This window comes from Charadrius vociferus, unplaced genomic scaffold (assembly GCF_000708025.1).
Source record: "Charadrius vociferus isolate BGI_N301 unplaced genomic scaffold, ASM70802v2 scaffold259, whole genome shotgun sequence".
In the NCBI taxonomy this organism is placed as follows: Eukaryota; Metazoa; Chordata; class Aves; order Charadriiformes; family Charadriidae; genus Charadrius; species Charadrius vociferus.
In genome coordinates, this window is record NW_009661368.1 from 1,295,714 (window position 1) to 1,307,676 (window position 11,963).

Consider the following 11,963-nt stretch of genomic DNA (forward strand, 5'->3'; position numbering starts at 1 on the left):
TCCTCTAGAGTTCGTAGTACAGCCTAGAGAACAAGTGTTTCCTTTCTGCTTTTTTCCACCCCCAAGCATGAGCCTTGAGCAAGGGGCACCACGATCAGGCAGCAGTGGCCACGCACGGGTGCTCCCTGCCCCTGTTGGGAGGCTGTACCTTCAAGGTAGACTGGTTCTGCACCATTACCTCCCCAACACAAAATACATTCACTGGTTCAGGTGAATCCCTATAACAAACCCCAACTGTTCCCAAGAAACCAATCTAGAGACTCCCACACTGCTATCTAGTTTCTGTTGTTCTAAGTAACAAACTAAAGCGTGACCCAAGATCGTGGATTTCAAAAGGGACGCTGGGGTGAGACAGCATGCTGCCTATTGAACTTGCCCTTCAGGAGACAAACGCTTTGCCAGAAAAATTTAAGCACTAAGTGTGAAAAAGCCATCCCAAAATTTATTCTCAAAATGTCAACAGAAACGCATCAGTAGATACTCAAAACTACAGAGTTCTTAAAAGTCATACATTCACAATGCAGAAACTTGACAATTGGGATGCCTTTTGCATGGTCTATGTAACAATATCCATTTTACAGTGTAAACAGGTACTGGTATGTTCTTACTTACAAGTCCAGCAGGAAAGGCACAACTCGGCATACAGAGATCATAAGCAAGAATCAGGTGCAACAACATTACACAAACTTTTGGTAATCTGCATTTTTGGGGCCTTCCACAACAGAGACTGGACTTGAAGATTTCCTGCAGTCAGTCAGCAACTAGACTTCTTTCCATTGTTCAGTCCTTCCATACCAAATGCTCGCTTTCCAGTCTGGTTTAGATCCCATTACACATACAGTTCCAGCAGACGTTAGAGGAATAGTGAAAGGTCAGTCCGGTAAGTCTTCAGGTGCTTCCACTAATACATCAGGTTTTGGTTTCAGATAGTGCATGGAAGCATCTGCTTGAATCTCAGTTCATTACAGTGGTCATTAATAGAAAAATAGACACTACAACTACAAAAGGAAAAAATGAGGTAGATAACTTAGAATCCAGATGACTATCCCAGCAACCTTCATACAATACACATGGATCATTAATTACCATTCTGGTAGAATGCAAGTTCACAGACCACCAAGAAACTTAATGACCAGAGTAGGAATGCCATCCAAAAACCCACAAAACATTTAACCTAAGCATGAATACTTCATATTTAAATACAGGTTTACACAGACTGATCTTCTAAATTACCCAAATGAAAAAAAAAAATAAAAATAAAAGAGTCTCTTGCTAAGGAAACCAGTTCCCATGCCTAATTGCAACAGTCACCTGAGATTCCTTGCAGAGCTTTTAGACCTGACTTCCCAAGGCAAGTCTTCCCTTTCAAGAGAGAAAAAAAAAAAAAAAAAGTATATACATACCCACCCATGCTTGTTTGGGGCTCTCGGTATTGAAATAAAACATCTAGGAAAAACTGCACATCTTTGGAAGTAGGAGTTTTGGCACTATACTTGAAGGACTGTCCTAGTAGTAGTATTAAATAAGCAGCAGTCAACAATACAGAGAATTAATTCCTTAGGATCAGTGATTAAAGAAAAACAGCAACTTTCTTTTCATAGAACTTCTGAGGCAAAAAAAAAAGCATTAAAAAAAATCTGTAGTTTTTATAGCCATTATAGTAAGAAGTACATTCAGAAACCACACAGAGCCAAAAATCCAAACAGAAAAACAATTTCTAAGAGGGTGGCAGACATTCTAGGATATTTACCCGCATTAATAGTTTTCATTTCTCATCAGTAAATAGAAGCTTTTCCATCAACAGTAGGTTGTTTCCACTCTATTCAAAAACCCCAAGTATCTCACTCTAAACAGAGGTAAATATTCTAACCTTTGGAACTTCAAGTTGTAGAAACTTCTGTAAGGCTGTACACATTAAAGTCACACGTAAGAACTACTTTGCAAGACCCGCATCTTTCCAAATAGAAGGAAATCCTATTCTTTATTATTTACTATTTGCAAAGCAATATCATGATTGTACTCTGGGCAACTCTTACAAAGACAACCATAAAATCATTTGCACGTCAATAGGAAAATAGGAGGCTGAAGTGGAATCTCAAAAATATATGTTTGTGTATATATATATTTGTTCTTTCTGTACGTCAACTTCACTTGAGTTTTTAACTAACAGCAATTTTGTTCTCCTCCATGAAGTGAGGGAACTGGTGTTTTGGCACATTGTCTGCAGCAGCACCACTGGCCTTCTCCGTATCAGAACCAGTCCCAGCCTGGGTCCCATCTATTTTGGAGACCGTAGCAGTATTTATTGCCGAACTACCCCCAATGGTGACTGGAAGGGTAGGTAAGCCACCGCTCTGGATCACTGAGATCTCGTTAGTCTTCATCGCTATGCCATTGCTGAGTACCGCTGCATACTGATTCCATACCGTGGGGTCAATGCTCACCGAAGGAGGCATTATATCCTTTGGAAACATTTCAGATACCTTCTTGGGATCGTTCCCCAGCAGAGCCATGGGGTTATCAATCGAAAGCCTTCTTCCCCGCCTGGCAGAGTTATTCCACATGTGAGTTCCTACATGGACCTTCCAAGAGGAGGAAAAAAAAGTAAAGAGAATTGTTAATACTGCAGGTTTTTTAGGGTATACCCATGTTCTACTTTGCTTACAGCCAAGTTGCTCAAAAGGAGTCCTGTATGCTCCATCTGCATTCAGGTAAGCATTTAAGCTGGCTGGTTCTTGCCTTCTTCTCTTGCTGACGTGTAAGATCCAGTCTGACATCATACATACATACTGTCTGACATCACCATGGCTCTCTACAGTTCACTCCTCAAGTGCTTGTAGGACTGTTTTTACACTTACTGTAATCGATGTCAGCAAAGGTGCCCCCCTCCCCTCCAAGAAAATAAAAACTACATTATTTGCTGTGAACAGACTACATTAAAAAAATAAAAATACTAGTTAATGCAAAAAACTCACCAAGGAATTTGGAAGAGAGGTGTTACACCTAAGCTAAAATCTTCCACACCACAAATGTACCGCTAGTGCTCCCAGTAAGTGACTGTTCATAAACTCCAGAGTATTTTCCCTCCCATCAGCATTTATGCAAAAGGACAGAAGAGCTTGAAGAGGTTCTCATGGGAAGCGAGAGCCCCTGTGCGAGCGAGAGGGCTGCCAGTCCTCAGGCAGTCCCTGCACTGCCCCAGTACAGGGCATGGATTAAACTGACAATAAGGACAGACTTGCAGGACTTCTTCCGCAAGTGCTTAGACACAAAATCCTCAAATACTTTGTGCCATCTCAAGATTATCGTCTCAGTTTTATCCTTCCTCATCCTGCATGGTGTTTCAAGCAGTGCAGCGTAATGCATGTATTCTGTAGGCATCATTCTGTAGCATTCAGACTATGAAATGTTTGTCTTGATGCACTGAAATCCAAATTAAAATAAAGCAATCTGCTTAGTAAGGCAAAGTCTTTCCTACCCTCCAAAAAGGAAAGTCAAGGACAGTAGCAAAGACTCCTGTGGGTGATCTCAGTACACTGTTCAGCAAGTTGCGTGAAGAAACTCAGGAAGGAGAGATAAAAGTCAAAGATAACCATTTGAGGAACTAAAAAGAAAAACAAAGTGGTTCCCAAAGGCAGGACAAATATTAGCAAGTCTTTCCCTCTCTGGTATGACTTTCCCCAACAAAGGAGAACCCAACATAAGATATGACTTACCTTCAGGTTTCCTTTTGTCGTAAAGGCTCTCCCACAGATGGTGCAGGCAAATGGCTTTTCGCCAGTATGGGTCCGTTCATGAATCTGGAGGGCGCTGGCAGAGGAGAAGTTCTTCCCACATGTAGTGCAGATGTGCTGTTTGGCAGGACGGCAGAATTTTGGTCGTGGCACCAGGAGAGGGGTAACACCAGGGGAGAGAGCTGGTGGGCCAATGAAATGGCTAGTGCTAATGGGACGCTCGCTGGGCATCTCCATTTTTATGAGGGCTGGCGGGGCTCTAACAAAAGCACCTGGAATACTACTTCGACCTGGAAAGAAAACAAAGATAACATTTATCCCAAATTCCTTCTGCTTCTAAACTTCAATCTGGCTAAGATATCAGAGGCCCTGCCTTTGGAGCTGCACGTGCCTGAAGAGCACGCCTGCAAGGCCCTCCAAAGCCACACGGTAGGGCTGTGATTACACTTGCTAGGATGCTGAGATAAATCAGTTCATCCTTATTTTTGTTGGTGAGCTTAGGAGTTAGAAAGTCTCACTTTCTGATGAAACATCACTTTCTGATCAACATCAGCCTCAGTGGTAATGAGCTCAAAAAACCCACAAAAGATTCCAGAGTTTTAGTGCCACGTTTTTGGGTTAAGCAGTTTTTCATGGAACACAAACGTCTACGTTTTCGAGAGCTACAGGGAGGTATCAGGTGAGCCCATGAAAAACAAGTAAATAGAGGCTGTGCACTTACTAAGAACCTCTATGCTCCCCCTTGCAGGAGATGACAGCACTTAAGTCTGAATTTTGTTGAATTTTGAGTCAGTCATCAAAACTTTACAGGGCACACGCACCTACCCTAATAGAGAAGAAGGAAGAGGGGAAAGCTGAGGAGGTTTTGACTCCTCTTGGTCCTTTTAGAGATGGATTTCCTCCAATCCTAATACCCCACCCCAAGTTATCATCAGCATTTCATGTTACTCACCATATTCTCCATTTGCAAAGTGTAACCCAGGTTCTTCTTTAATGACCTTTCGACCAATATTGCCGTAAGTTAAATCCAAAGCACCGACAACCCCTTCCATTTCTGCAGAAGCATTCTCAGGACCCTCTGATTTATTTCCCGTGCCTGTATCTTCTTGGGTGTTGAAGCTAGGTGATTTTGACCTTATGCTCTCAGCTTGGCTGTTGGCTGGGGACAGAGCCTGGAGCGATGCAGATTCGGAGGCAGCAGGACTCCGGCCGTTCTGATAATCTGGATCTCCCGCCACAGAAGATGAATCATTCGTCATGCCATCACTTTCAGCTGAGCCATTGTCACTAGACTTCAAGCTGCTTTGCCGTTGCAAGTTCAAAGCAGAGTTGACAATCTTCATTTGATTCTCCAGTGCTGCAATACCAGAGAAGGTGGCTGCCGTGGCTGGAGATTCTGATTGTGCATCGTACGGTGTAGGAGGTTTTGAAGAACTCCTAGGGCCATCCTGAGAGTCCAGGTCCTCTTCCATCTCTATGCTTTCCACAGCCTCGTCCGGGCGACTGATGTCTCCGTTCTTCTCAGCCACAGTAGGATCCACATCAGTACTGTCGCAGGTGTTTTCCGGCATTGGTGTATTGGGTATTTGTCCCCCCATATGCATGCGGATATGCTGCTGCAACACAACTGCATTTGTAAACTTCTTCTGGCAAATAGGACACGAATGTTGCATCTTCAAAGGAGTATTGGCCCGGTGGACACCATAATGAGTTTTAAGGTTCCCTTTCGTGGAGAAGGCACGGCCACAGATTTTACACTTGAATGGCCTCTCTCCAGTGTGAGTACGATAATGCATTTTGAGCGAACTCTGGCAGCTCAGCACTCTGTGACAGATCAGGCACTCGTTGGGGTCAGCAGTGGATTTGTCGATATTTTCAACCAGTTGCTGAAGCTTTGATGTTTCTGAGCCTTGCTCATTTGACCCACTTACATGGAAGATGCTCATGCTGCAGGTAGCTTGTGGTGAACTCAAGCTCTGCTCTGTTCCCGATTCATGACCGACTGCCCCTGATGAGGAAGAGCCACCCTCACTTTCTGGAGAAGGCCTTGACTGCAGGTCACTTGAGAACGTACCGGGCAGAGACTCCTTAATGCCTGCTAGGCTGGAGGTGGTCTGAGGTGCACTGGTGGCCGCAGAGGTAGGCAGGGTTGTCAGGAGAGGTTTGCTATCCACAATCAGGTTAGACTCATCCAGTGGCACAGACATGCCGTATGGGATTCCAGTGCTAGTGGGAACATTGTCCAGGTGCTCGGGAACTGGGTAAGGATTCATCTTTATGTGGGGGTATTTGTCTTTGTGACGCTGAAAATGCACTTTAAGGTTTCCTTTGGTTGTAAAGCGGTTACCACAAATGTTACACTTGTAAGGTCTTTCACCGGTGTGGGAACGAAGGTGAATCTGCAGCGCACTGTCATTGCCAAAGACCTTGCCGCAGAATTTACACTTGTGTTTGAAGAACGGCTCTTCTGCATTCGGTTTGCTTTCAGACACGCTGATGTTGGGAGGTTTTCCCTTCCCCTTCTTTGAGGAATCTATTACAGAAGAAACGGCCGAAAGCGGATTTTGGAAGATGACGGAGTTGGAGGACTGAGGTAGCAAAGGATTTGGGAACCGAGAAATGGAGCCAGGGAGGCTTCTGCTCGCTTCCGGCTTCAAGGGGAAGGAGGAGGAAAGCCCAGCAGCCAGCGAGCCGGCGGCTGCAACGCCAGTGTTAGAATGAGGTAGTTTTCCTTGCTTCAAGGATTCCAGTGATAGGCTCTGGCTTCCAGCTTTTTGTCCGATTAAAGCAACAGCAGCCGACAGCTGCTGAGACATGTGGGCGCCCAGAGCTTTCAGTGGGTCAGTAGCAGCTGCTATGGAAGGATGCAGGGCATGGGGAGCCATCATGGCAATCTGAATGCGAATTTGCTCCGTCAACTGAATTTGCTGGAGTTGCTGCTGCTGCAAACACACAAGCTGCTCCAGGATCATTGGGATAGCATTAAAACTGGCTGCTGAAGAAGAGATGGCATCGGAGGTCCGCTGGTTTACAGCCACTTTAGTGCCACGTATCGTCTGCAAAGTCACATTAGTGTTTGGTACTTTGGATTTTGGTAGATAGCTTAGCCCAGGAGCCGCAGGCGTGACGGGGGGTTCTATTTTAAGGTACATTCCTCCTACCGATTCAGCATCCATTTTTCCTTCTCTCTTTTCCATAGAACCAGTGCAGCCCTTTGCCTGGATGTCCTTGCGTGCCCTGCCATCCATTCGATCGCTTGGAAAGCTCCCTAGAGAAGATTCAGAGAAGCTTTCAGGGGGTACTGTTCCCTCACTGTCATTCATGATTAGAACAGGTGGATTTTTAGTGCAATTTTTCTTATGCTCAAGGAATTCAGAGAGATCAAAGAATTCTGCACAGCATTTCTCACAGATTTTAGTTTCCTCCGTGCGGCACCTTTTGGAACTCATTTCACCATCTCCGTCACCTGGGACGTCTTGTGGACTCCCTTAAAATAAAAGAAAGTCACATTATTAATAGCTAGATTGAGATTATTTCCTATTCTTAAGATCGCTGACTTCACCTGAATTGCAAGTTAAAGACACAAGACCGGAATCAAGTCTGCAGACCGATCTGAACTCCCGCTCTTTGTTTTGCTGCCAATACGTTTGCAGCCCCCAAGAAATCCGCATCTTAGTTCTGCTTTCAATAAAAACAATAATACAAAAGGAATCTCACAGGGCTTGGTGGAAAGAGGTTTATCGCAAATCCCTTTATACAGGTAAAGGGAGAGCACAGCAAGGCAGCTAAAACCTGCAAACCAGCGACAAGGAACACACCCCAGGGAAGGCACAAAAGGCATCGTAACACTGCGCAAAACATCACATAAACTTATTTTGTGTTTGCACTTCAGTTTGTAATCCTTAGTTAACCATCCCACAGAAACTGATGTACGATCGTTAACACAAGAACTTCAGAGCAGTACACTGATCTATTAAACAATGTTCACTCCACCATTATGGAAGTAATTACTACCGAAGAGGGCTGACAGAAGCAAAAGTAAGTCCAATATTAGCTCTTAAATACTTCAAAAGCACGCTCAAATAAAAAACAACCTCTAAAAAGCCACAGTAGTAAAGAAAAGATGGTTAACTTACAGAACCCCACACGCAGGTATGAGCCTACGTTGATCCTGACGATTATATATTAGAGAGCAGAACAACAAGTCCTGCTTGCGAAACACCCCAAGTCGTTTCCGACCCGCTCAGGACGGGCTGTTTAGCTGCATCCGCAACTCACCTGCTTTTGGGGAGCAGGGAGGGGAGGAGGAGGAGAGTTAAGCTGATCGGAAAGGCCACTCCTGCCCTTCCTCCACCAGCGCCCCACAGATTAGACTGAGCAGAATTTGCACACTGACAAAAAAAAAAAATCATTCAGGGAAATATTGGAATGGGAAGAGAGGTTAAGAGAAATTCTACACGAAAACAGGATGTTTTTGCTCAAGTCTAGCTATCCTTCATAGAACAAACTTACACGAGCTCGAGGCGGGTGAGCACACAGAGCACAGGAGGCAAGAGGGTTCAGGAGGTAAAACGTGATGCTTGTACAGCTGAGGGGGAAGCGGGAAGGACTGCAGATAATCCAACTCCCCCAATCAGGTGAAGTGCCTCGTAACTCCCATTAATTAATTGGCCCAGTTTTGATGGGCATCAGGGATGCAGTAACCAAATACATCACCTCCTACACACCCAGTGGGGCACGCTGCAGACCTCCACTGCCGACTGGGAATCTGCATGACGAGATCATCTCCAGTAACTCATCTCAGGGCTCAGCTCTGGTTCCACGTTACTAGCCCACGCTGTCTTACAAGGGGAACCAAAGACTCTGCAAGCACAGGAGCTACTTGCGGCTTTCGTTTTAAAGGTGTAACTGAACCACACATCTGATACATGTGTATATCCTGTACATGGCAGGGTGGAGGGGAAGCATGGCCAAGCACCAACTCAAGCACGTTGACCTACAGAGCTCTTACACTACCCCAAAACCGTAAGGGAGGATATTGCAAACCTTGACGATTGTTCGGGCAACACGGGTATTATCTGCATATTTAACAAATCAAACTTCAATTGTTTAATACTGAATGATGGAAAGTGCACTCGAAAGTTCTTTCTTAAAAAAACAAACAACCTTATCAATTAAAAAATGCAAGTATCAGAGGCCTGTTATGCTATGGTCTGCAGAGCAATAAATTCAAATCTATATGTATGCAATTCTGTTCATCACATACACTTCAGAGTTACAAGTCCTTGAACATGGGGGAAGGTGTTCTCAGCACAGCTATGATCAAAACTGTTTGGATCCTGCATATCTATCTAAACAGGGAGAACTAAATATCACCCCCCGCTTCAGCACAAAGAACTTCCACAAGTGAAGGAAATGAGAGTAAAAGCATAGTTTTAGCATGCATTTCCTACCCCAAATATCATTAACTTGATGCCTCTAAAGTTGATTTAACTCTTTGGAAAAAAATATACTGAGAAATCTAGTCTGCAGACGAGTACGAGAAGCACGTGATTCAAAATTTGGTCAATAAATAGGGTCAACTGAAGCCAAGAATGGATGTTTTTAAACTCATCTTTGCAAGAGTCTGAGCAGATATAATGGGAAAGAAAGCACTGGTGTTGAAAAAAAAGACAAGAAGATTCCATAACCACAGACTGGAGAGGTCTTTACTTGACTACTTTCCTAACTATTTCCATCCATTCTTCACAGAATAGGCTAAAACATCAAAAGCTCTTTTCCAAATCCTTTAGCATTAGGGCTTTAACAGTCCAATCTCCCAGACCCAACTATACAGTTTCCCCATGTTGCAAAATAACCTTAGGTTTTACTGTAGAACACACAAAGCTCTTTCTTCCAGTCTCTCCTCCGTGACCACATGCATTTCACCCTGCAGTTTGCACCTCTGCAGTGGCCATGCAAAATGTCTCAAGTGGAGAAGAAATGTCTGCATGAAAGACTGTTGCCCACCCCCAAGGAGATATTCCAGGATAACTATGTCTAGACAAGTCCTCAAACTTTAACTGCTTCAAAGCATCCGATCGTTTATCTCCCTTCCCTCCATAGCACTTTCTTAATTTTCCACTTTTCCACTGGTAAGACCACACTAAATTCAAAGCCCCCTTTTCCAAACTCCAGCACAAGCCATGCTCCTAATTTTCATCATTCTGAGGAGCTCCAAAGGTAACTTTTCTGGTCATAAGCACCGGCTGCCACCTCAGAGGAAGAAACTCCAGTAAATTGAAGGCACCTGTGTTGGGCAGCAGCAGGCAGGTCACCAGCCCTGCCCCTGCCTGCCCTCGCTGCCACTGTCACAGTTCAGTTTCCAGTTCCCCTGTCTGGCAGTAAGGCACTACTAGCTCAGGACTCCAAATAAATTCAATTCCCAGCTCGTACCGACTTGTTGCCTGACAAATAGGGAAGAGTTACACCTTATATTCCCTTCTACCTTAGAAAAAGGGAGTACAACAAAAAGTTTGGGGTTTTTTTAAGATACAATCAGTAGGAGCAGGATGCTTGGTTATTGTGTGATAGCAGGAATAACACGGGAGCAATTGACTGTTTCTCTAAAAAAACCCCAACAGCTTCTGTGAAACTCTTCATCTTGATTTCTAGCTACATCCTCTGCCCAGGCTCGGAGGAGCACCAAGCGCCTGCAATCAGAGCACCTCATTTACCCAAACCCCCGCAGCCCTGCCCTGCCCCCCCCCAGCAGTTATCTCATCAACTTAACGGTCTGAAAACGTGGGGTTTCTCTGCAAAGAAACCTCCCTGTGCAGCCAGCTCTGCCCACATACTGTACCACCATTTACCGAGGAGCGGAGAGCCCTGCCACGACAACTGCTTGTGCACTGCGCTTAACCCTCTCCAAAGGCTTCCCAGGGATAAGACTTCTACTGTGTTTTTTTTTATCTCCCCACCCCCGAATTTCAGGAATGTTATCTCTCAGCATCTAGTTATCCAATAAGTTAGAAGAATGCAGTAAACCCAGCAGGGGGGTTAGATTGAATCACTGGCAAATGGATGGAAAAAATCCACTATTGTGTAGGACAAGGCGGTCATCGACAAGGAAGGCTGATAAAATCCACACAGCTCGCATTAATTTATTTTCTTTTAAAGGAACCTGTAAAAGATGAGTGAAATAAGTCTTGTCTGGTTTGATGTGATTTCAAAAAGGGTTCTGCTGGTCCTCCTCACCTGAGCAGTTACTGACTTTTTTTTTCCCCCCAACTGTGATAAAATTATATTTCTCTTGAATTGGGAGGAAATGGTCAGAGCTCAAGCTTTCCTCCCCCATTTTCATTTTTTCAAGAGTTTAATACCTTTGGTGAGCTTACTTTTTCCACAGACTACATTTGATTAACTATTTTTACCTTAACATTAACATAACCATCCACTCCCCTAGTTAAAATTAACTCATGAAGCATTAGCAAGTATCCATCCCAGTCCTAGACATGAAAACCTCTGCCATCAGCTCCACATTGCTCTCAGGCACCATGCTTCCCTGATTATTTTTTTTCCCTCCTGTTCCCAGCTGAAAAGCTAGGACTTCCAAGAACTTTAAACTGTCCAAAATTTCCATCCTCCCACTATAAAACACTATTTAAAGCATTTTTGTTACCTGTAACTGTAACAAAATCACTTCCTTGAGTAAGCGAAACACACGATTGATTACTTAGAAAAATATTCCAAAACCCTTGATGTTTTCTACACTGGTTATCAGCAGCATTTTTCTACCCAAGAATGAGCCAGAAACTTGTTACACCTAACAATTAGGATTTCACATGCTTTCAGGATCTCTCTCAAGGCTTTAGGCTTTTTTTTATTATCTACCTACTGTGCCACTCTTTTAATTATCAGCCTATGCAAAAGAAATATTGGGCCGAGGAAAGAATTGTGAATAAACGCTTCTGAGGAGCAAAAAGGAAAAAAAAAAAAAAAAAAAAGGTGTTAAAAACACGCAGGAAAAGTTCAGACGGGCGACACTGGCTTCGAGGGGAGGGGGGCACGGCAGAGCGGCCCCCGCGGCCCCGCACCCTCAGCCTCCTCCACTCCTTCGGAAGGGCTTTAAAAACAAACAACCAAACAAACGAAAAAAAAAAAAAAGGCAAACCAAACCAAACCGAGTTTCTGCATGTATAAACCGCCTGCCGGTTACCTGCCGAAGCCGCCAGCAGCCCCGCGTCCCGG

The 11,963-nt window shown here is 44.3% G+C and overlaps 1 protein-coding gene across 1 annotated transcript in view; it reads right to left on the reverse strand.

Moving 5' to 3' along the window:
- Positions 1-420: 420 nt before the first annotated feature.
- SALL4 (spalt-like transcription factor 4) overlaps positions 421-11,963 on the reverse strand; it is a 15,054-nt gene continuing 3,511 nt past the window's right edge. The window contains exons 2-4 of the mRNA XM_009893358.1: positions 4,687-7,221; positions 3,717-4,024; positions 421-2,582 (exon numbers count right to left, since the gene is read on the reverse strand). Of these exons, the coding sequence (XP_009891660.1) occupies positions 2,160-2,582; positions 3,717-4,024; positions 4,687-7,221 (3,266 nt within the window). The 3' untranslated portion in view covers positions 421-2,159. The remainder of the gene's footprint in view (positions 2,583-3,716; positions 4,025-4,686; positions 7,222-11,963) is intronic.